The sequence below is a fragment of the Pollachius pollachius genome, assembly GCF_949987615.1.
Source record: "Pollachius pollachius genome assembly, chromosome: 17".
NCBI lineage: Eukaryota > Metazoa > Chordata > Actinopteri > Gadiformes > Gadidae > Pollachius > Pollachius pollachius.
In genome coordinates, this window is record NC_136950.1 from 19150851 (window position 1) to 19174653 (window position 23803).

The 23803-nt window shown below is 46.4% G+C and overlaps 2 protein-coding genes across 2 annotated transcripts; one reads left to right on the forward strand and one right to left on the reverse strand.

The window, feature by feature from the left end:
- The first annotated feature begins 4985 nt into the window (after nt 1–4985).
- LOC307088519 (E3 ubiquitin-protein ligase MSL2-like) lies at nt 4986–13590 on the forward strand. Its single transcript, XM_079754445.1, is given in 4 exon segments — nt 4986–6363; nt 7832–8726; nt 8728–9289; nt 11636–13590. Coding segments are annotated over 4 exon segments (1899 nt in total). The 5' UTR covers nt 4986–6221; the 3' UTR covers nt 11936–13590.
- A 600-nt stretch (nt 13591–14190) lies between these two features.
- tnfsf10 (TNF superfamily member 10) lies at nt 14191–23216 on the reverse strand. Its single transcript, XM_079755233.1, has 6 exons — nt 22995–23216; nt 22070–22192; nt 20953–20998; nt 19592–19705; nt 17135–17385; nt 14191–15422 (listed from the first exon to the last, which is right to left on the reverse strand). Exons 1-6 carry the CDS (start codon nt 23124–23126, stop codon nt 15213–15215), a joined length of 876 nt encoding a protein of 291 aa, XP_079611359.1. The 5' UTR covers nt 23127–23216; the 3' UTR covers nt 14191–15212.
- Nucleotides 23217–23803: the final 587 nt, after the last annotated feature.

Below are 23803 nucleotides of genomic sequence, written 5' to 3' on the forward strand. Positions count from 1 at the left end.
CGTCCTGATGATCAGTGTTGCTGCTGTCAGAAAGTTTACTGTTGTCATGCTTTGGTTTCTAATTCAGCTGAAGGGGACTTCCAGTCATCCAGCAGCCAGACGAAGCAACAGACAATATCCCTGCTGTCAGACATTGGCCTAAATATACCAGTCAGACAGTCACAGAAGATCCCCTCTTAGTCACACACATCAGTAAGAAATATACAACGGGCTAAGCAGACATATTTCTATGAATAGGTTTCAGGACGACTGATTGATATTTAATACACTGTTATTTTGCGTAAGTAGAATCACTCTAGTTGAGTGAGTTGCACAGCCATTTAGTGTGGACAGAACATTGAGTTGTTTGAATTCAAATGTCTCCCACTATATATATATATATATATACATAAAGATTAACTCCTATTCAACCATTCCACCTTTATTCTTCTCAGTTACAATTCCATGTTTTCATAAACCACACTGAACAATTCGGATAAAAAAAAATAAACACTTTATTTTAACCTTATTTCCAATCCAACTCAAATATAAAAATTAATAAAATAAATAAATAAATAATAAAATAAATGCATTGTGAAGGATATTTATATTAAAACAATAATAGGTTTAAAAAAAAGAATAAATAATTAATAAATAAGAAAGAAAGAAATGGAAATGATGGTCATCATTCAGGCCGCAGCAGTGGTTGGCAGGACACTCCCCTCTTAAAAGAGAGAGAGACAACAGTTTTACAATTCTGCAAACTTAAAATATTCCTAAAATGGTTTTGCTTGCGCTTGTCTCGTCTGGTTGAATAACTTTACCAGCCTGCTTAAAATTTAAAACTTAACTGGCTTGATAAAGTTGTCATTCTTGATGTATTTTTTAAGGAATTTAGTAATTATTAATATTTTACTATGTATTCTACACACAAGAGGATTACGGCCACATGTGATGTGATTTTTTTGGGGGGGGGGAAATCTGAGATTAAAGTCAGAATTCTGACTTTAAAGTTTGATTACTGATTTAATCTCAGAATTCTAGTTTAAAACTCAGAACTCAAATAAAATATGTGGCCCTACTCCTCTTCCTAACTCCTAACTTCCTAAACGGACCTAAAACTAACGGAGCCCATGCCATATAGTTACTGGGTGACAGTGATGCACACCTTCATGAGCATCTTCAGCTTCTGATTGAGCCACCGGGCTCTCGGGTCCACACAGAACTTGTCGCCACTGATGGTAACGAGACTGGAGAGAATCAAACAGGGTCACTTCACATGAATTACACACCCAAACACGCATGCATCGGACAGTGCCTCACCCTGAGTTAACTTTGAGCTCTTCTTTTTTTTTCTTTTTTTTATACATGGAGTCTAGCTGAACACTAAAAAGCTTGGTGACAGCACCACCTGTTGTTAGATATCTACATCTATTACTCTATACACATACAGCGAGAGAGAGAGGGAGACGGCGAGAGGAAATTAGAGAATTTGTCAGACATCAAGGAAGAGAGAGAGAGACTGTAGACAAGTCAGATGATGTCATCGTGGGACATCACCTGGCAACAATTTGAGCCGATAAAAAAAAAAAACCTGCGCGGCCCATCCTTGCCAATGCTAAGAAATCGAGAGAGAGAGAAAGACAGAGAGACTATGAAACGCAGAGGAATGAGCCTGTGCACCAGAGCGTTCCAGCAGCTCTCACATGTAGGCCTGGATGCCGCAGTAGTCTTCGCTGCTCTGGGCCTCCTGCACGTAGCACTCGGACACGTGGCTCCGTATGATAGCCTTGCTGACAGACGTGCAGCAGGCGATCGCCCTCTGACCCTGGGCCTCCGCTAGAACCATAGAACCACAGGACAGGTCGGTTCCTCTGGGTTAACTCTCAACGCACCTGCTGTCTGCTGGGCCGCGGCAACCCAAGTGTTCAGAGAAATCCTTTGGGATTTAGTTGATGTTTATTGCTGATTAATGTTTTTTTGTTTTTTTTACAATTAATTCATACTCAAACCAATACTGCACAAAGAGAAACACACACAAACGCACGCACGCACACACAGACACACTCACACACTCACCTACACACACACAGACACATGCATGCACACACACACACGCACACACACACAAACAAAAACACACACACACAAGCACACACATTCCATGTCCACATACCTTGGAATGCAGACAGGATTATCATAATGAATGTGAGCAGCCACAGGACACAGCTTGTCGTTTTTGAAGGAGATGTCCACATCGCCATGGTGTCCTTAAGGCTACCGATGCACTGGAGTCGGACGGTTCTTCTGCTAAGTTCTGGACGACCGGGAGAGAAGATGCACTGTGGAAGACAGAGGGGGGGAACTTATATGTCTGAACAAAAGAGGAACCTCAAAGAGGCCCTGGACACAGGTTCTGTCTGAATATGGAAATAATCACACACACACACACACACACACACACACACACACACACACACACACACACACACACACACACAAACACACATACACAGACACACATCATACTTATATGGTCATGCCCATACATGGACATATTTAGTTCCTGACACATTTGATCTCTCAGGGTTCAAGCGAAAAAGTGCATGCAGCATTTTCCTTACTATCTATGTTAACTAACTATCATTTTGAATGACTCTGACCCTGTTTTCTCAGTGTTTATTAACACAGTTGGGCCTTAATTCAAGTTAGTACATAATATGTTGTTGAAAGTTTGCAAGTGTATAATAAATATATGGCCTGTTAGGCCATTTGAGACTGTACCTGTGATAATATGCAAACAAAATTTAATTTAATTTAATTAAATTAAAAGCAGTAATAACAGCCACTGTTCAGTTCCGGCATGGCACTCATAGCTTTGCGGTGTGCTGTGTTAGCATATGCTATGCTATACCTTACAACGCGTCGCCATCCATTATTAACTGAGGCTTTTTATTGCATATCCCTTAAGCAGTCAGAAGCAACATTTATATGGCCGAAGTATATGAAATCATAAAAGCACCTCAAAACGAGAGATGTTATCGTTTACAGTTGGGGTAGAGCCGTTTAGAGTTCTGCTTTTCACTGTTCCTGTAGGCTGAGAGACGTGGTTAGACAGTGGGTCCAGTGGTCGGCTTAAAGTGTTTGGGTTAGGTGTTAGCTGGGTAAAGGGCCGGGGTGAGGGATAGGGGTCTTTAAGTGGTTAGTTTGTCAGGGATAAGATATAGGGTTGGTTAAGTTGTTGGCCTCATTATATATTGAAGAGAAAGGAAATGGAAAATTAAGAAATAAATCACAAATAAATACAGCGAAGTACTACCGTTATTTGTAACCCTTGCTTGTTATGGTAATTTTACTCGGCCACTAGATTTGATATTTAAAAAAATTCAATGGACAAAGTTGAGGAATATTATTAGTTTTGATTAATTTTATTTTAGTTTATAGCTTTTAAGTCTGTTAAACCAGCCGTTTCTTTTTTTCAATTGTATGCTGGGGAGTGTCGTAGGTAGCAAGGAATGTGCCACATTCATTCTAAGGCTGTAGCCCAGTGGTATTCACTATTTTTTTCAGGAGAGCCGCACTGACAGGCCGACGTCAACAGGAGAGCCATTTTTACCGCAAAGTATCAAAAGCTATAAATCCAGTCATAAATAAGTATGCCTGCTTAATAATATGTCCTCCCTGAAGCAGTGTTTCCCACAGAATTTTGTGAAACTGTGGAGGGAACCCGGTCCTTAGCGGGGTCCGGGGCATGCTCCCCCGGAAGAAAATTTGGTACCTTTTAACCTGGAACGCATCAATCTGGTGCACTTTGAGAGGAAAATTAAGACTTGTGTGACTGTGTGCTATTTTCTGGAATAATGTGGAGACACTGGGTCACATAACATGGAAGCTATTGAAGAATAAGTTTATAAGAATAAGTCCATCCAAAGAGCACATTCTCTTTTGTTATGCAGGAAAACCGCCAATCTGGCAACCCCGCTGTCAGCTTAGAGCCGAGCAAGTTTAAAAATATTTCCACCTTTTAATGCCGCTGTTGATTTATTTTTTAAATAATTGTATTCACTGCATGATCATATCACTGTATATTCTTACCGCCATGCGAGCCGCAAATAGAGGCTTGGCGAGCCGCATGTGGCTTGCGAGCAGCGCAATGAGTAATACTGCTGTAGCCTATTATGAGTGTACTCTACAGAACAAGAATCACCCTGTGACCCACCACAAACGGGGAGCCACTTCCCCGTCCGCGCGTCCGCTAATGTCCACAACACAAAAAATGTAAACCTGCACCAGAATAGCCTGCTATTATTAGGGTCCGTGGTCAGCGTAGTAATAATAACTACACTGCGTCACGAACGATGAATGCGTGGGACAAGAATGAAATATGAATGAAGCGCAAGCGAGGAATCCGACTCATGGAACGAGCGGTTTAATTTGGATCTCGTAGTAAAAGACAACATCACGTTACTAAGAAATGATGCAAATGTGAAATAAAGAGTTACAAAATAGGCTACATAAGATATAATGAAGGCCATTATTAAAAGAAAAACCTTTATAAAGAAATTATTTTCTATTGTTTTATGATAGGTAAACGACATTTTAAAAACATTTTCTTGAATAATTTTAACATTTCACTTCATAGTTTTGCAACATTTACTTATTTAGCATCCTTAATTCAGCTTATTGCTCTAAAAGCTTGCTTTGTTATACGTGTGAGTCCAGATAAAACCAGTATTATTGTAGGCTAAATTACTTTTTTGCTGGTAATCTATTTGACAGAACAATAATACAATAATAATGTAACAATAATGTAGAACTCGACTGAATTAGAAACACACACACACACACACACACACACACACACACACACACACATACAAACACACACACACACACTTGACTAGACTAAATTTTAATATTTTTAAATAACCGCGTATGGTCTGTTCTCGCGAGACTTGCGAAACGGCGCCCCCTGTTTGCTACCCGAGAAGCGACGGGAGGTTTGAGAGAGAAACACTGCGCGGCTAACGATAGCAAGGTACCCAAATAGGAATATATTCGCCACAATTCCTCAACAACACAACGGCGTTCTTCCCGTTACTGGAAGACGGAATACAATTCTGTCAAGACGCAGATGTTGACTCTGCACCATCCAAACGTAGAGAAGCCAGAACAGAGGCGGAGTGTAACCGATAGAGAAAAAGTAACGAGCGGCCTGTTTTTGTTCCCGGCGTGCAGGGAGCTCTCGGGCGGCCACACTTGTCACTCGAGACCGAGGCTTTCAAGGGCTTCGTTTTTCCTGCGCGGGGGAAGTGGTCGAACTCGATTCCGATTTCCCCCCGATACCCGCATGCCCTCCTGGTCGGACAGATCGCACCACATCTACCGAGGCGCCCCACATTTTCGTCCTAAAGCCCATCTGAAGCCGGAGAGGCCTGTTTTGTTTTCGAAGCCGATCAATAACACAGCCCGAGCCAGGCTGCAGGGCGCACGGCCTGCGCTCCTCCTCCTCCGACGCCTCGGTCTGGAACAACGCGTGTTGTGCAATGAGACCGGGGCCCACCCCACACCCGACGAGCATGCATAGAGCAGATTATGGAAATTTCAGGAAAACTGCACTCCTCGGACACGCACATCGAGCGGATTCAGTGTGAATTTCGTGGCTTGTGCAAGGCAGTAGTGAGGCCACGGCTCTCCGCCGGAGGAAAGAGCGTCACGCAGCGATGTATTGTTTCGTTCTAGCTCTATATATACTCTCATAAACTGAAACTGGACCTTGGATGAATACACTGGTATGCAGCGCTGCACGGGTGCACACCTCATCTTTAATGCACTTGATTCAAATTGGGAAGAGGACCCCGCACTCGGTGGTGTTGTATCGCATAATCAGATCAGCGTAACGATGGATTGGATGTAACGGAGATACACAGACACACACACAAACACACACACCCCGGATTGTTGTTGACCGTGCACGGACTATGCATGTGGCATTCATATTCAGACCACTGAACTTGATGGTGCATGGAGCTTTCATCCATTCATCTATGCTCTCTCAGACGCTCACGCGCTCCCGTCGATCTCTGGGCTACGCACACACACAAACAGACACACGCACCCCGGGAGCGACACACCGCCTACTCCCGCCGCGGATAGTTCGCCGATCCATCGGTTCGGTTTGTGCACCGTGGGCTGTTTCGTTTTAACGCGTCGTCTCCCGGACACCGGGCGAGGGAGCTGACATGAACCCGGTGAACGCGACCGCTCTCTACGTGTCCGCGAGCCGGTCGGTGCTGCAGTGTGATCCGCGAGACCCCCGGGCCCTCGCGGAGCTCTGCAAGCTGCTCCCCTTCTTCCGGCAGTCCCTTTCCTGCCTCGTGTGTGGTAAGTGTGTGTTTTTGTCTTTCTTAATTGGGTTCTTTAATTCGCCTTCGCACCGTCCACCGGAATACGCCTTCTGGTCGTGTGCTGGCCGTGATGACACACCCCCCTGTGGGACTCCCATCAGGAGCACGCATCGGTGGTCTTTCCCCATCCCAATGTTCCGCTGCCTGCCTATGTCCTATGTGCTCGTGTTCGATCGATATCGATTGGTTTTAACGCCCGAGCCATGCAGGGGTTTATCAGATTCAAACCTGAATTCGGTGTTGACAGTCATTTTCTGACGTCACTTGCCCACCCCCCCCCCACCCCGTCGCTGTTTCTTGTAAAAGGTATTGTGAAATTTCTTAATTAATACTGGACTGGTGATTTGATTATGTCCTTATGGGGTGAAAGCGGACTAATATCAGTATTGTTTTCATTGGGAGTGCCTGGACCTATCCTCTACCGCGGAAGGAGGGAATAATAATGTGGTTCACGGCTGCACGACTCTTCTCGTCAGGTGGAGAGCGCTACGGTGATAGCCTTTCCCCCTAAAGTATCCATCCGCATTTTGCTATAAATATTTAATAACTGCGAATAAGACGTGGTTATAACCCTGCTATTCCACGCATAGTAACACCGCAAACGAATTCGTCCGTCGGGGCTGCGTGCACAGTGCGTGCGTGCGTGTGTGAGAGAATGCACAGCGGTATGCGTGAGTGTTTTTTTTGTATTCAATGAATGGACTTTCTCTCCCTGCCTCCCCCCCCACCCCCCCTCCTCCCTCGGCAGCTGCATACCCTGACAACCAGCGGTTGCTAAGGAAGCTCCTCTGAAAGAGTAGTTGTCTCACAGGCCTATCCGTGGCAGATTTTCTACTCTTCAAAAAAAGAAAAATCCCAACCTATAACCATGCGCCTTGAACAGGTGTCTCGTGCACTCTGCGGCCAGCAAAAGGCCGTAATACGACCAGCATTCTGAGGACTTAACTACTTTTCCTTTGAGTGTATCAAATTAACAAGGTGGGCTTGTAGTGTCCCGCCAGCAGGGGTGAAGCAGAAACAAACCTTGTCCTGACCAGAAGCATCTATAAAAACCATAGCTTTCAGGAGGGTTGATATTAAGGTTGTTATCTAGTACCGTGCATAGATGTCACGGCTTGGATTTGTGCAAAGGTTATTTGAGTCCTGTGCCCGTGCTGTAAATGTCGGCAGAGATCGTTTCGAGGGGTAGCGCTACATTTGGTTTGTATGAAATCTTCCCACAGTACGACGCTCTGTCAATAAACCCTGTTTGTTGACGTTCCTCCGAACCGACGTCCTCGTTATTTATAACTGTGATCTATTGATGCTGCTACATATTTTCACTTATCTTTATTCACCTCATCTTGCGTTGTTGCGGCTATCTGACCGTTGAGGAAGCCGAGCCTCACAAAGCAAACTCCAGTCACTGAATCTGTTGTCGTTGTTGTCGTTCCGCGGCCGTCCAGGCAACCTGCTGCAGGACCCCATCGCGCCCACCGACTCGTCATGCCAGCACTACGTTTGCCGCGGCTGCAAGGGCCGGCGCATGCAGCTGAAGCCGTCGTGCAGCTGGTGCAAAGACTACTCCCGCTTCCGCGAGAACCGCCAGCTGTCCCTGCTGGTGCACTGCTACAGGAAGCTGTGCCTCTACATCGCCCAGTCGCCGCTGGCGCCGCACATCGCCACGGCCGCCGGAGACTCGCCCGACCTCCGGGCCGTCCTCGACGAGGGCCTCTCCCTCGCCGAGGGCCAGCGGCCCGGCGACGAGGGGGTCGTGGCGGCCGGCCAATCGCAGGACGCCTCTGCTCCGGAGGCGGGACGAGCCGGAGTTGACGAGGAGGAGGAGGAGGAGGAGGAGTCGGCGGCGGGGGCGGGCGCCCCCGAGGAGGGGGGGGAGGAGTCGAGCCCCGCGGGCGTGAACGTGAACGGGCTGCACCGGTGTAACGGCCTGGGGGAGGAGGAGGAGGAGGAGGGGCTTCAGTCCGTCGCCATGGAGACGGGCGGCGGGGTGCTGAAGCAGGAGGCCCTCGGGGACGAGCTGCCCATGTGCGTGAGTCTCACGGCGAGCGGCGAGGCGGGGCTTTGTGACATCACGGCGTTCGGCGAGGACCTGAAGCGTGGGGGCGGCGGCGGCGGCTCGCTGCTGCTGAGCGTGGAGGAGGTGCTCCGGACACTGGACACTGACCCCGCCCCCGGCCACGCCCCCGTACCCCTCCCGGTGCCCTCCTCCACCCCTCCCGACCCCGCTCCCCAGCCCAGCCTCAACGGCCCCCACTGCCCCGCGGGGCCCAACTCCCCGCGCCTCACCCCCTCCCTCCCCCCGGAGGACGCCCCCCGGCCCCAGGGGCCCCCTCTCCCCACGGGCCCCCGCCCCCCCCCCTCGCTGCCACCGCAAGCGCTCCCGCTCGGAGAGCGACAGCGAGAAGCTCCAGCCCCTCCCCATCGCCAGCCTGCTGCGCAGCCCCCTGCTGGGCCCCGGGGCCCCCCACCAGCCCGGCCTCGGGGCCCCCACCACCACCACCACCACCACCGCCGCCGCCGCCGCCGCCGCCAAGAGAGAGCCCAAGCTCCCCCACCAACCCCTGCCCCACCTGGCCCCGGTGCCCAACGGCGGGCCCCCCAAGGTGGGCAAGACTGTGCTGGTCTCCAGCAAGGGACTGAAAAAGACAGCGGAGCACCACGGGGGCCCCAAGAAGGCCTACAGCAAGGCCAGGCAGGGGGCCCCCAAGCCCCGCCCCCAGCCGCGAGAGCGCCTGCCGGGCCCCCACCCCCACGCCCACCCCATGGCCCACCCGCCCAGTCCCTCCAAGCCCCTGTACAAGAAGCCCGTGGAGAAGAAGGGCTGCAAGTGCGGCCGGGCGACGCAGAACCCGTCGGTGCTGACCTGCAGGGGGCAGCGCTGCCCCTGCTACTCCAACCGCAAGGTGAGGAACCGGTGTGGTGTGGTGCGGCCGCGGAGCTGTGGTTTGTTTCCCCCGGGGTGGCGGGCGGCGAGGGCGGAGGCCTTCCACCTGTGAACCCGAGTCGAGTGTTTTTGTCACATTTTAAAAGCCTACATCCTCTTTTTCTGTTGTTTTGGTAACTGGTAACTGTTCCGCCCTTTGTTGTAGTCTTTAGGTATAGATGTGTCGTGGTGGATTCTTGGTTCGTTTCCCTAGAGTCTCATTTTTTTTTTATCTGGATACCATTGGCTGGTGCAGTCTGGACACTATCTACCCCAGCTGCATGAACTCCTGCATGTCTGTCTTCGTAATCTATATCAGGGGTTTTCAAGCTTAGTGTTTGTGTGGACCACTATTTTGTGATCAAGAATTTTCACGGGCCACCTGAGAAAACACATAATAAAATGTTTCAACAAGCCTCCTACCTGAATTACCTCTTAAAAGGCCTACTAGCACTAACAATAACTGCTCACAGCATCAGCACAGCAGGCTTGTTAAAATAAAGGTAGCTGCGCACAACGGATGCCACATATTTTTATGGGAATTTTCTGGTAAAATGAATGTTAAAAAAACACCTATTTTATATTTTATTTTGCTTTTCCATGGACCACCTGCAGAACCGTCACGGACCACTGGTGGTCCGCGGACCACACTTTGGGAATGACCTATCTATACATTATATATCTTTATAATGTATGTATTATGTATGTTGAAGGTGTGTCTGGACTGTATCTGCCACAGCTGTCAGAACTCCTACATGTCTATCTATAATATATATCTATATCTATAATTAGGGCTGGGTATTGCCAGGTACCTCACAATTCAATTTGATTCTTTAGGTCTTCATTCGATTAGATTTTGATGCGATATTGATCCAATTGCTTCGATATCGATTCAATAATACGTGCAGATGACAAAAATACCTAAATATTATTTAGAATTAACCATTTCATAATGAATTAACCATCTCATTGTGCTTTAACTAGCAAAAAGGGAATACACCATTGTATAGTATTGTTCCTGAGCTAAACCTGCAGCATGAAAGTAATAATCATAACATGGACAAATGTAAAAGGGCATGTACATTTAGGCATACTCGCTTCTAGATTACAATGACTGAGTATGTTTCTTTTTTTTTTCTTTTTTCTTTTTTTATGGACATAATCGATTTCAAAAAATTCTGAATCAAAATTGAATTGAGAACAAATAAATTGCAGTGCATTGATGAATCGATATTTTTACCCTATCTATAATGTATATAATCTATGTATAATGTATGTATTATGTATGTTGTAGGCGTGTGGACTGTGTCTGCTGCAGCTGTCAGAACTCCTTTTAGTTTATCTATATAATCTATATAATGTGTATAATCGATATAATGGATATGATATCTATAATGTATATAAAACGTATGTATTATGTATGTTGTAGGCGTGTCCGGACTGTGTCTGCCCCGGCTGTCACAACTCCTTTAGTGTATCTATATAATCTATATAATGTGTATAATCTATATAATGTATATGATATCTATAATGTATGTATTATGTATGTTGTAGGCGTGTCTGGACTGTGTCTGCTGCGGCTGTCACAACTCCTTTAGTGTATCTATATAATATATATAATGTGTATAATCCATATAATGTATATGATATCTATAATGTATATATAATGTATGTATTATGTATGTTGTAGGCGTGTCTGGACTGTGTCTGCTGCGGCTGTCACAACTCCTTTAGTGTATATAATATATATAATGTGTATAATCCATATAATGTATATGATATCTATAATGTATATATAATGTATGTATTATGTATGTTGTAGGCGTGTCTGGACTGTGTCTGCTGCGGCTGTCACAACTCCTTTAGTGTATCTATATAATATATATAGTGTGTATAATCTATATAATGTATATGATATCTATAATGTATGTATTATGTATGTTGTAGGCGTGTCTGGACTGTGTCTGCTGCGGCTGTCACAACTCCTTTAGTGTATCTATATAATATATATAATGTGTATAATCCATATAATGTATATGATATCTATAATGTATAAATAATGTATGTATTATGTATGTTGTAGGCGTGTCTGGACTGTATCTGCTGCGGCTGTCAGAACTCCTTTAGTGTATCTATGTAATGTGTATAATCCATATAATGTATATGATATCTAAAATGTATCTATAATGTATGTATTATGTATGTTGTAGGCGTGTCTGGACTGTATCTGCTGCGGCTGTCAGAACTCCTTTAGTGTATCTATGTAATGTGTATAATCCATATAATGTATATGATATCTATAATGTATGTATTATGTATGTTGTAGGCGTGTCTGGACTGTATCTGCCGCGGCTGTCAGAACTCCTACATGGCGAACGGCGAGAAGAAGCTTGAGGCCTTCGCCGTTCCGGAGAAGGCCCTGGAGCAGACGCGCCTCACGCTTGGCATCAACCTCACCAGCATCACCGCCGCCGCCCTGCGTAGCCCCGCCTCCAGCGCCCCCGGCAACACCCTCATCAACGTCACCACGGCGACGGGCACCCCCGTCACCGCCGCCTTCCTGTCGGGGGCGGGCCACGACAACCGGGTCTTCGACGACTCGTTGGAGATGCGCTTTGACTGTTAGGGCTCTGCCCCCCCGTCACCTTGACAACGCGGAGCGGCGGTGGCGCCCAAATAAGGCAGCTACAGTGAGGACAGAGGAGGAACAGCGCCGCCCGTTGGCCGCGGATGGTTTTACACGTTGAAACAGCGCCCCCCCAGTGGCCGCGGTTGGTTTTACATGGTGAAACAGCTCCCTCGGTGGTCGCGGATGGTTTTACACGGTGAAACAACGCCCCCCGGAGGCTGCGGGTGGTTTTGCACGGGGGGAAAGCACCCCTCTGTGGCTGCGGGTGGTTTTACACGGGGAAACAGCGCCCCCCGGTTGCCGAGTGTGGTTTCACATGGTGGATCAGGAAGCGAGGCGGAGAGAGATCTGTAGCATTACTGTATGTTCACAAATATCATTTCAGCGAGGAGGTGGGTGGTGGGCCTCTACTGTTGGTAATGTTTAGAGCATGTCTCGTTTGTCAGGAATGTTGGCCAAGTAGAGTCCAACCATGCCCCCCCCCCAACCCCTATGTATGTGTGTGTGTGTGTGTGTGTGTGTGTGTGTGTGCGCACACGTGTGAGTGCATGCACTTGTGTGTATGTATGTGTGTGTGTGTGTGTGTATGAATGTGTGTGTATGTGTATGAATGGTGAAATGGAGGCGTCATCATTGCAGACTTGTGTAATTTATATAAGAGGAAAAAACTTTTTTTTATACGGACAACGGTTTCCATTCAAGAAGACATTTTATGATCTATTTTATAAGTTACATTAAACTGAGGAAAGCCGTTGGGTGGGGTGGACTTGTTTCTCGGCAAGATGCGTTTCACTGAAGTCAAGGGATTTGAAGTGTGAGTTCAGTGTTTATTCAAGCTGGCTGGGCCAGTGTGGGAATGTCAGGAACCATGAGATGGTAATTAAACGTGACCTGAGATTCCAAGCCACTTACTTTATTTGGTCAATAATGATTGAAAGAAAATCCTGCATTAGTCACAAAAATATTGACAATTTGACACTGACTACAGACGATTTACCTATTTATCAGCCTCGACCAACTTATATTGTGAAGTGCTTTCCCAGTTTGAATGATGTAATTCGGACATATGAAATGAATCAGTCCAGTCCAACCAGTACATGTTTAACTGCGTGTATACTGAGAATGGTGGAACGAGCTGGTCTACATGTGACACTACAAAATCAATTGGAGCCAAGCACTTATATAATTTACCTTATTCCCGCCCACTCTGGCCAGGTACAGCTCAAATAAATACTGTGGACGTAGTATTCTAGTCTTTTTTCTTCCACGTGTAAGACACCCTTTGAGAGTTGAGTGGTCTTGGTGGGGGGTGGGGGGAGTCCACTCCATATTTCGTTGTTGGTTCGGATCCCTGGAAGCTTCGCACCTGCTGCTAATCCACCAGAAGGACTCAAGGAGGACCATAACTTCCCCTTGGTGTTTTTTTTTTGTAATAAGTTATGTTAACAATATTCGCAGTGTTTATTGTGACGTCACCTCCAGCGTAGGTTGCGCTGCGGGCTGTCCGACGTTCCTGCTCTGCACAGTCTGCGTCTCAATGATGTTGCTGTCCTGTTAGTGTTAGTTACCGATGTCCTCGAATGACTTGTTTCCCCACGGGGCATTAAAAACATGTAATATAACTGTAACATATTTCCACAAAAAAGAAAATCGAAAAATTGTCGGCCCATTTTTTGTACACTTGTGGGATGGTTTGGATGACTTTGTGTGTTTGGAGCCTGCGTTGTGACACGAAGAATGACGTCTGTCGGAGGAGTCACGTCCCTAAGCGACCACATGTGAGTGTAACCAGTGGGTGGGTCTCCAGCTCCATTTAGGAGAGCACTTCATCATTTATTTGAAGCCATCGCCAGGGATCCCGTCTCTAAGCCCCCTCAAATCCTCATGATGGATCACACTTCTTACGAGGGATGACGTAAGAATGTTTCGAAATACAGGTCCCTCCCAGTATGAGAGGAAGAAATAGGGTTAAACTTGCAATACATAACAAAGATAATCACTATGGGATTGTCTTATCAATATAGGAATAATCCTAACAATGACGCATCATCCTATATAAAATATATTTAGACTTACCTAGAACAGGGTAAACAAGGAATATGTGAAATCGTAAAAAACCTGTTCCTAAATAAGACTACACCTGTTGGTAATCCCGGACGGGGATTGATGCTGGTATGCACTGTGATATCTCCAGTTGTAATATCTCATGTCTCTGTAATGTATTCAGCAGCTCTGCAGAAAACCAGACCAGCAACCATCGCACGATATCTTTATTTCAAATATATACACGCAGTTGCTATTTACATTCACATTTAGTTTCAACCAGATCTCTTCGGCACATTTAAGACTTTTTTTCTTTTTGGTAGAATCTGCTGAAATGAAAAATAAAAACACACAAAAAAGACCTTTTTTGGCACTGACAAACTGCTCAGACACACTTCAAATATCATTATTTTTGGTACGTTTTGGTCTGTTAAAAAACAGGTCATTTACGCCTCAATCTCTTTCGCTCTCAATGCAGGACGCAAGAAAAAGAAAATATATACATTCATAAAAAAAGTATTAAAATACAGGAGGTGGTCCTATATTTAGAGAACAGCTGAAAAGCCCGTCATATTTAATCTGAATTGATCCATAGAGCTACATTACGATCTAACGTGCTTATGAAGAAGTGCGCTCAGGCTGGTTTGAAGGAAAAAAAACATTTGTGTCGACGAATAAATGTGCCCGATGTTTTTACAGCTTCCGGTTCATGACCCAGTAAGGAGAACGAACCGGAAGTCGCGGCAAAGAATTAGAAATACAAAACGATAAAAGGAGCATCATTGGAGATAATCCATAACGACATAACAAAGGGATCAGCTTTCTTTTCATTTCCCGAACATCAGAAATGAATCAAGTATGTGCATTTCTGTTTATTTGTTTACCCCTCGCCTTTCTGCATACCGTGGGATATATCCCACGGTATGCAGAAAGGCATGCACACATAAACTCAGTCCCTCCCCAGATATAAAGCACACTTTATCAAACTCTGCTACATTAGCTGGCCTTGTTTACTTTAAAACACATTTGATTTGAGATGATCTTGGCATAGTCCCTCTCATGCCCACACATCTCCCCCAGTAGCAAAGATAGCCAAACGTTTTTATCTGCCTTTTAAAAAGGCCAACAAAACAAAGAGGGAATTCACTTCGACTTCCCTTCCAGAAATGTTGACGTTTCCCCCCCCCCCCCCCCATTAGGACACGCCCATGCATGCACGCACAAACGCACGCTAGCTGACAAGGAAAGCCCCGAAGAAGCTGCTTTTCTCGTCCATGTCTACGGCGGAGGCGTTGCTAACGGTGACGAAGAGCCGGTCCCCTGTGCTGAGCTGGAACAGCCCACCCTGGTGGGCGGAGTGCAGAGAGAACTGGGAACCGCGAGACCAGCAGGACGTCCGGCTCGTCTTCATCAGCAGGATGGGATCCGGGTAAGAGTTCATCTGGAGGGGGAGGGACGGAGGAAGGAAGAGATAAGATAAGATAATACTTAACACAAGGGTGACACACAGAAATAAAAGACAAGACAAGACATGGGTGTTGAGGTATCAGCTGACTGTGGTCTGTTCAGTAGGGCTATTGCAGAGGGGATGAAGGATTTCTTGTAGCTGTTTTTACAGGCCAGGTGTACATTGATTGAAACGCCTGCCTGATGGTAGCAGCCAGAATGAGTGATGGAGGGGGTGAGTGGTGTCCTCTGTGATCAGGTTGGCTTTCCTTTTCACGGCTGTACAGCTCAGATAGAGGGGGTTGGGGGGAGCCAGTTATTTTGGCAGCCTGATTCACTATGCGTGTGAGTTTTGTTTTGGAGGAGGGTGATCTACAAGGTGCCTTTACTATTGCACCCAATGACAACACTGGCAGGTATATACGGCTAGACTCACTGGAACTTATACCGGTCATATATCTGTTAAATATCTGTTTGACTTAAAACTACGACTTTTAAACTACATAAGCTTACACTGAGATGTGTTATTCTTTAAAAACACAATGACAATTGTGCTGTGAAATTGAAAGCAGTGCTTTCAATTTCACTTGAAGCCTTGGTTGACAGGACATTCCTTGCAGGCAACTTGTCGAACATGGGGAAATTCCACCTCCTCGGGCCAGCCTGTCGACGTTGGCGAGCAAACCTATTTTAGTTTCATCAACAATGAAACCTATGGAGACTTAAAATAACAATGAAAGCATGTGCCTATTAAGAAGAAATGCAACAACTCATACCTGAGTCCGCCAAAACCAACGCAGCTAATGGGTTGACGATGAGCGATCCGCCCTCAACACGACGTGGCCCACAGTTCTCAGAAATGTTCGGATACTAATTGCTACTTTGTGTATTTTCCAAACAACGATTAAGAACCAGCTAATATAAAGTGACAGATTATAAATATCCGTCGTCGGCATATAGTGGCATGTTTAGGGTGAACCCGGCAGGTTCCCGGTAATGGAGGGGCCTTCCAGGGGCCACGCTCCACAACTTTGACACCCATCCATTCATCCTAGTTGCCTTGACAAGTCCAGCAGAGTTTACACAGACCTCCGACTGTTTTACTGCGCTACTGACCACCGTCCAGCTTTCCAAAGGCTTGTCATGTCCTATTCAGGTCTAAATGAGACTGCTCGTGGCTCTTTGGACTGTGGAACTTTCTCCACAGTCAGGATATTTTCCGCTGACGGCCTGCTACTTGTTCTTGGAGGTCGTCCTCGAACCGTATGTAAACCACCCATCACTTCCTGTGTGACAGTACGTTGGCGGCGTCTCTTTCTTTCCCCTTCACCAATGCCCTCTGGAGGCCTCCCATCCAGGCATAGAATCTGTAAATCGCGGAGGCCCCAACCTCTCAGGCTGAGGGTTTATCGTTGGGTTCAGCAAGGTCCGTCCGCATGGTAACATCACCACAGTGAAATATAACCACTTAAGAATGACGAAATGTTAAAAGAAAAAAAACTGCTTATGGGGAGTGTCTGTTGGCGGACAAGGAGGGGGTGAGAGGTTATAAGAAACATTCCAAGCCGAACTCGGCGATGAAAGAGAGACTATAAGGTTGAGGGCAAAGTGACGTCAGCCGATGATGATGATGATCATCACCATTTGGAAGGAGGCCTTTTCTATTTTTTGCAATGGCGGCCCGCCCAAAAGCGGTCCACACCTCACCTTCTGGTAAATGTACTGCAGCAGGGGCTTTCCGACGTCCCGGTCGCCCTGGTTCTCCGGCTGCTCTTTGTCTTCCTCCTCCGCCACGGGGTGAGTGTGTCTGAAGTAGGTCTGGGCGTAGACGTAGTAGAGGCCGGGCCGGGGGACCACCAGCTCCCCGTCCAACAGCTGGACGTCCTGGAGGAAGGCCAGGCCCTTCCGCCCCTCCCACCAGGAGATCTTTTGGCCCTGCACCCGACGGCTGGGAGAGCCTGAGGTGGAGGAAGGACAGCAGAGCAGCCACACAATGAGTGATTCTCGTTGGAAGCCACAACAAATCAAAGCTTCTCGGTTTTGGCACCGCAGTGGTGGAACGAACTCCCTTCCTATGTCAGGAGTGCAGAGTCGCTCACCAGATTCTGCAAAAGACTCAAGACTCACTTGTACAGAGTTCACCAAGACTCTGCATAGCCTCCCCCCTTACATCCTCCCGACACCCCTCTTACACACTTATTGTATGTTGTACGTCCTGGCACTTAATGTACGCACTTATTGTATGTCCCATGTCCTTGCACTTAAAAACAGTACTTAGCATTGTGTAGCATATTATACTAGCTGTCTTTGTTGTATACGGGGAATGGGTTAACCTAGTGATTGTTAGTGCTTGGCACTCGGTTCCACGATCATCCTTACTGTACCGACAGCGATATATTGTTTCTATTTCTTGTGAAAAATGTATTTATTGTAAGTCGCTTTTGATAAAAGCGTCTGCTAAATGCGTCTGCTAAATGCCCTAAATGTAAACATAGTACACACACCCCCTGGGGGTAAAGCAGAGTGACTATAAACCAATTAAAGCTCAGGTTTACTCGTTAGGAACGTTCCAACCAAGGAACAAAGGGTTGGTCGTAAACATCGAAGAAAGTGGTTGGCGGACTATCTGCATTCCCTCTCATTTGGTACGGGTCGGCACGTCCTCTGCCTGTCTCTTAAACGTCAATTTTAGGGGAATGGTGATAAAGTTGAAAGACACTTTTATACTAAATCCTCATTTTATTTCCAATGATCGCTCCAGCTCGGATAGTGCGCCCACTAGCCCTTATCAACGCCTGGTGTTATACTGATGCCAGACTACACCAGCAAATATGAGTTCAGTCAATTAGTTCAGTCTGTCATTTAAATATTAATGAACAGTTATTATTGCTCAATTGATAGACGTATCAAACACTTTCCCTTCAACAAGTAGGCCAAACTATTATTGTATCTCTTTGATGGTTTAAAAATCAACCGGTTTCTTTTTTTTTCATATTTCCGATAAACGGAGTCATGTGTTGTTGATGCTAATGATCTGATAATAGTATCATAAGATAAACGATTTCCAGAGCGCACTGGAAATAGACACGGACAGCTGAAGCGGCGAAAGTGTCCAAAACACAGGAAAGGAAACAGCAATAAAAACGACATATCCGGCCAACCCATCTACGTGGAAACCAGGAGGGAAGGAATGCCGTTAGCTAAAGAAGGAGTACAGGTGTTCAGCAAACTCTTCAGTGCCAGGAGAACATTCCTTGTGTGCATTGAGTTCAAAACCATCCGCCTTCCTTCTGGTTCTGATAATTGAAAACACACCTAGCCTATGGTGAAACTAATCTAACATGATACCACACTGGGATACATGCCTTAGAAGCTCTCATATTATACAAATGCTAATATTTGCAAACAATGTTACATTGACATTCAGGGAATGTAGCAGACGCTTTTATCCAAAGCGACTTACAATAAGTACATTTGTCAGAAGAAAGAGAAACAATAGTATATCGCTGTCGGTACATTAAGGATGTTAGAACCAAGTGCAAAGCAGGTTAAAGGTCCCATGACATGCCACCAGGTGTGAGTGTGATTAGCCGTTTAGAAAAGCTGGCTCTTATGACATCACAAGTGGGCGTGTCCAACTAGATGTGTGCTGGATAGATCAGACTACCAGCCTACCCAGTGGACTGTAGTAAACGTTGCTCATCTATCCGTCACATATCTAAGTGGATACACCCACTTTTGATGTCATAAGAGACAGATTTTCAAAATGGCTTGCAACGGCTAATCACACTCACACCTGGTGGCATGTCAAGGGACCTTTAACGCATTCCCCGTACACAACAAAGCTAGCTAGGTTATGATGCTACACAATGCTAAGTGCTATTCTTAAGTGCAAGGGCATACAACATACAGTAAGTGTGTACATTAAGTTCCAGGATGAAGAACATACAATAAGTGCGTACACTAAGTTCCAGGACGTACAACATACAATAAGTGCGTAAGAGGGTTGTGTGTAGGGGGGGTAAGGGGGGGGGGGGCTATGCAGAGTTTAGGTGAACTCTGAACAGGTTGACATGCTAACCTATTGTAACAAACAGGTAACAATAAATACTACAATGCTAACATAAAAACATTAAAACGATATGTATATGCTAGCATGCTAACCTCTGCCGCCGCCCATCGGGGGTACGAAGCTGCCGGTGACGTGGGCGGCCACTTTGGGACGGTGGGGGTGCGGTTCGTCTGCCACTAGCGAAGGAAGCACGCGGGAAACCTCATCTGGTCGGCGGGAAGCAGAAGGTAAAACATGTTAGCTAAAGGAGAGTTCAGTTATAAGGTGTTTGAGATTAAAGGTAGAGTAGGTTATTTATTTTTTAATATTTTTTGTGTATTTGCATATTTATGAAATTGCTTTATATAGCGACAGCAATCGATATATTATCTGCTGTGACAAAAGCTTCTTCTGGCTGTCGCAGGCCTGTCATACGCCAGTCCACTCATTTAATTTGGCCTGAATAAAATGATTGGCTGGTTTACCTGTCCGTCTCCCTACCTACCCACCTACCTGTGCACTGATTGCACAAGACCGGGGTCGACAAGCCAGGCAGACCTATTGCTAAAGCTAGCAAGCGTGTCACTTGTTTTGGGGGAGTGGCTTTGGAGTTTTTTAGTTGGAAACTTTCAAAGTTGTGGCTGACCCTGGCTGGTTTCACCAAATTGCCTACCATACCTTTTAAGTTGGAAGTTGTGAATCTATAATTCATTCTATAGCTAATAATAAGGGTTATCAAAAGAAAGAGAGATCAGAGTTTTGGGGGTAAATCTTTGAAAGAAGAAACATTTATTTTTTATGAGGAGCAAGCTGTTCTGCCAATGGACTTAAACAAAGTTTAAAGTATGATAGGCTAATTCTTTGTGATTGAAATAGAACCACAATCAGTTTGTAAACAAAACAGAAAGGTTTAATCCAGTTGGGGTTGAGAATCAAATCCTTTTGAAGTAAAGGCCTCTAGTCTGACTCTGAAGTCATCTCCTACAATAATAATCACAAAGGGATTCAAACACAAGCCATCCTGTCCTGACACCCCTCTGAGCCACAGAATAGCAGTTTACAATAAGCCTATTAAACCTCTGCATTCTTCCTGCTGAAAAGTGATGTGTTGTTCCGCAGATTTGTTGTGCCAAGTGCATGTGTGTGTATATAAAAATATATATTTCAACATGTGTGTGAATATATTAAATTCGATGAAAGCTGTACCAAAAAAGTATTTTTTTCGCACACTCCCTCGAGCTAACACAATTCCCCTTTTTCTTTCTTTAAAAAATTGCAATCGGTCGGAAAATCTGTCTTAACTCTACGACAACTACCTAGAGACTCACTCGAACCCAGGCCTCTCAGATTCAACCCAATGAGATACCGGAAGCTAAGCTGTGAACTTAGCTGTGACTGAGCGGTTGCTTGTTATTGTCCCGTGAGCAGAGTGTTAACCGGCAGGTCTAACTGGTGCGGTCGGTGGGGAACTCACCTCTCACTGCGGACGAGATCTGGCCCTGGTAGCGCTGAGACATGGACTGTGGAGAACAGACGGTGGTTAGCATACTGGGACCAGTGTGCGAATAATGCTGGGTAACCGTTCCCCATTGACCTGGGGTCAACTCGGAGACAAACACCTGTCATTCTTTCTTAAGTACGGTGTAGCATCTGGTAAATGATTATCAATAATCAATAGACAGATGTTGTGGCCATGCTTGTGATATCTTTTTCTTTTTTTTCGTTTTATAGATATGCTATAAATTTAAAACAAAGGTTTCTGTTAGTTTTCATTGAACATGACTTAGTGCAGAAATCCCTAATGTTTAAATGCCTACGGACACACATGATGTATGACATTGTGGACAATGTATATAGGACGCATTGGAAACTTGCTATGTGCATGTGTGTATGTTTCCATGCGCGTGCGTGCGTGCATGCCTAAGTGTGTGTATGTATGTGTGTATGTACGTTTGCGCGCGTGTGTGTGCGTGTATGCGTGTGTATGTATGTATGTGTGTATGTATGTATGTATGTATGTATGTATGTATGTATGTATGCGCATGCTTGCGTGTATGTGTGTGCATGTGTATGTGCATGTATGTATGTATGTGCGTAGGTGTGCGCGTGTGTAACGGGGCCAGGTGAGTGCATTCCAGTGCTGATTGGACCACATCACGTTTCCAGCCATGAAGGAGCCCATTGTGTGGGGGTGAACCCCGCCCCCCCCCCCCCCCCCCCCCCCCCCCCCTCAACAAGACAGTGGTGAGATATCAGTTCACCCTTGCTTCCTGTTTACCTCTCCCAGGGAAACAACTCACAGGAAACAGGCTATCATATAAAACAACTAAGAATGACCAATTAAAAAACGCTGTGGGTAACGTGTGTGCTATATAGTTACGTGTTTGTGTGGCTGTATATCTGTGTGTAGCTTAATATCTGTATGTGTGTGTGTCTGTGGTGTGTTTGTTTGTCTGTGTGTGTCTTTGTATCTGTCAATATGTGCGTCTCTCCGTGTGTGTGGCATTATGTCGTGTGTGTGTGTGTGTGTTTGTGCGTTTACGCACCAGTGTGTGTTTGCGTGCAGACAGGACACCAGATGCCTACCATACCTTTTCAATGAGCGCGTGCAGTTGTTGAGTGACCTGCCAGCACGGATCGCCCCGCGTCTCGCTCGCCGACGGGTCGCCGCGCGTAAAGCAAGACACGCTGCTCCGCGCGAACGTCTCCCTCATCTAAACACACACACACATACACACACACACACACACACAGTTTCAAACAGTGGCTTACATGTCGAGGCTCTTAAAACAAAACGAACTCTAGAGCCAAGTAAAACATTAACGAAGGCCGAGACAAGATAACGACAACGACTGATGGTTTGTTTACCTGCACGTCTGCAGATGAAGAATGAATCCTTCATCCTATTTTAACACAGCCTAGGCCTATACACGGATATTAACAACGTGGCTCTATTTTCCGATCGGCTATTGTTAGGTTGTTAGATAACACGCGTAATTAAGTTCCTCCAGTTGACACAATGATGGGTCTAGATTGTCTGGACTGCACCTTGACAAAGCAAAGCGAGGAAATCTGTTTCCGATCACAAGAATAACATTGAATATCAAACCCAGACTGTCATCCATCCCTACCCTGATATGATGTATCCTGTGACCTGAGGCCTGTTTGGCAGAGCTGAATACTTCCTCGTGCTCAGTCGCTTTATGGCTCTTCCCCAGTTCTCAACAAAACAACAACTCTATTCTCTCTACTTCATGATGACTGCAGACCGGACTGAAAACGACAAGTCGTTTATTAATTATTAAAGGCGTAAATCTGTAAAGTGTATAGAAAGACGCGCGTCGCTCGTGCGTTGGGTCCACATTTACCCGTTCCAACCAGGAACGGTAACCGGGAACGCGGAGGAGGGTAACCGGGAACGGGAACGGTCCGCGGAGCAGGGTAACCGCGTTCCTCTCGGAACCCCGCTATATTTTTTTTTTAAAGAAGTCAAAAACTCCCAGTGTCTTTCCTTACCGAGCTGAGCGCGCTGGAGAAGTACAACACGGTGACCGTCACGGACACCGTCTGCAGCAGAACCGCCGCGAGCAGCAGCACCCCGAGGTGCGGGAGTCTGCCCGAACTCGAGCCCGAGCCCGAGCCCGTCATCACGGACCACAGACGGACAGACCACCACCGCGCGCGCCGCCCAGCACCACCTTAGCGTCCAGTTCCGTCGCGCGTTGCTCCGGTGCCAAGATCTCCTCGAACAAGAACACGAGAGCAGAACCGAGTCCGCCTAGCTCCACTCCCCCCCCCCCCCCCCCCACCCACCCCAACACACCTCCCCACACACACCCTTCCCTCCCTCCCTGAAATGTGGCCAATTCCTCGAGAGGGGGGAGGAGGGGGGTGGGGATGGGGGGCGGGGTCACCAAAGCAGAACGAGATTTCTTTTTAACATTATCCTTTGTTAAAATTGTGTGTGTGTGTGTGTGTGTGTGTTTCGTTCCCGCAGAGTTGAAACAACACTGATAAAGTCGGGCAGGGCGGTGTGGCAGCAGGCTCGTGCCCGTATCGTCGTTGTTGATCTGAAAGTCCCGCGCGCTATAAACTACCGCAAAGACTTAAGTATGAGTTTTAAAGGCTTGCGTTTTACCACCGCGCCATTGTTACATTTTCTTCAGGGGGGGGGGGGGGGGGAAGTGAAAGCCTATAAATGGACCCCGGCCCAGGCGGGCCCTTGTTGGCTCTTGTCGGTATCTGAAACATCTGGCCTCAATCTGGCTCTGTGCGCGTGTCCCCCTGGGGAGCCGCGCTTATTAGGTTTCACTCACTTATATATT

Excerpts from the sequence above, each read along its gene's own strand:
- tnfsf10 (XM_079755233.1), bottom strand. The coding sequence starts at position 23,126 with ATGACGGGCTCGGGCTCGGGCTCGAGTTCGGGCAGACTCCCGCACCTC. Across the intron at positions 20,999-22,069 it reads TGCACGCGCTCATTGAAAAG|TCCATGTCTCAGCGCTACCA; the intron begins GTATGGTAGGCA and ends TGTTCTCCACAG. Across the intron at positions 15,423-17,134 it reads TGCAGTACATTTACCAGAAG|ATGAACTCTTACCCGGATCC; the intron begins GTGAGGTGTGGA and ends CTCCCCCTCCAG.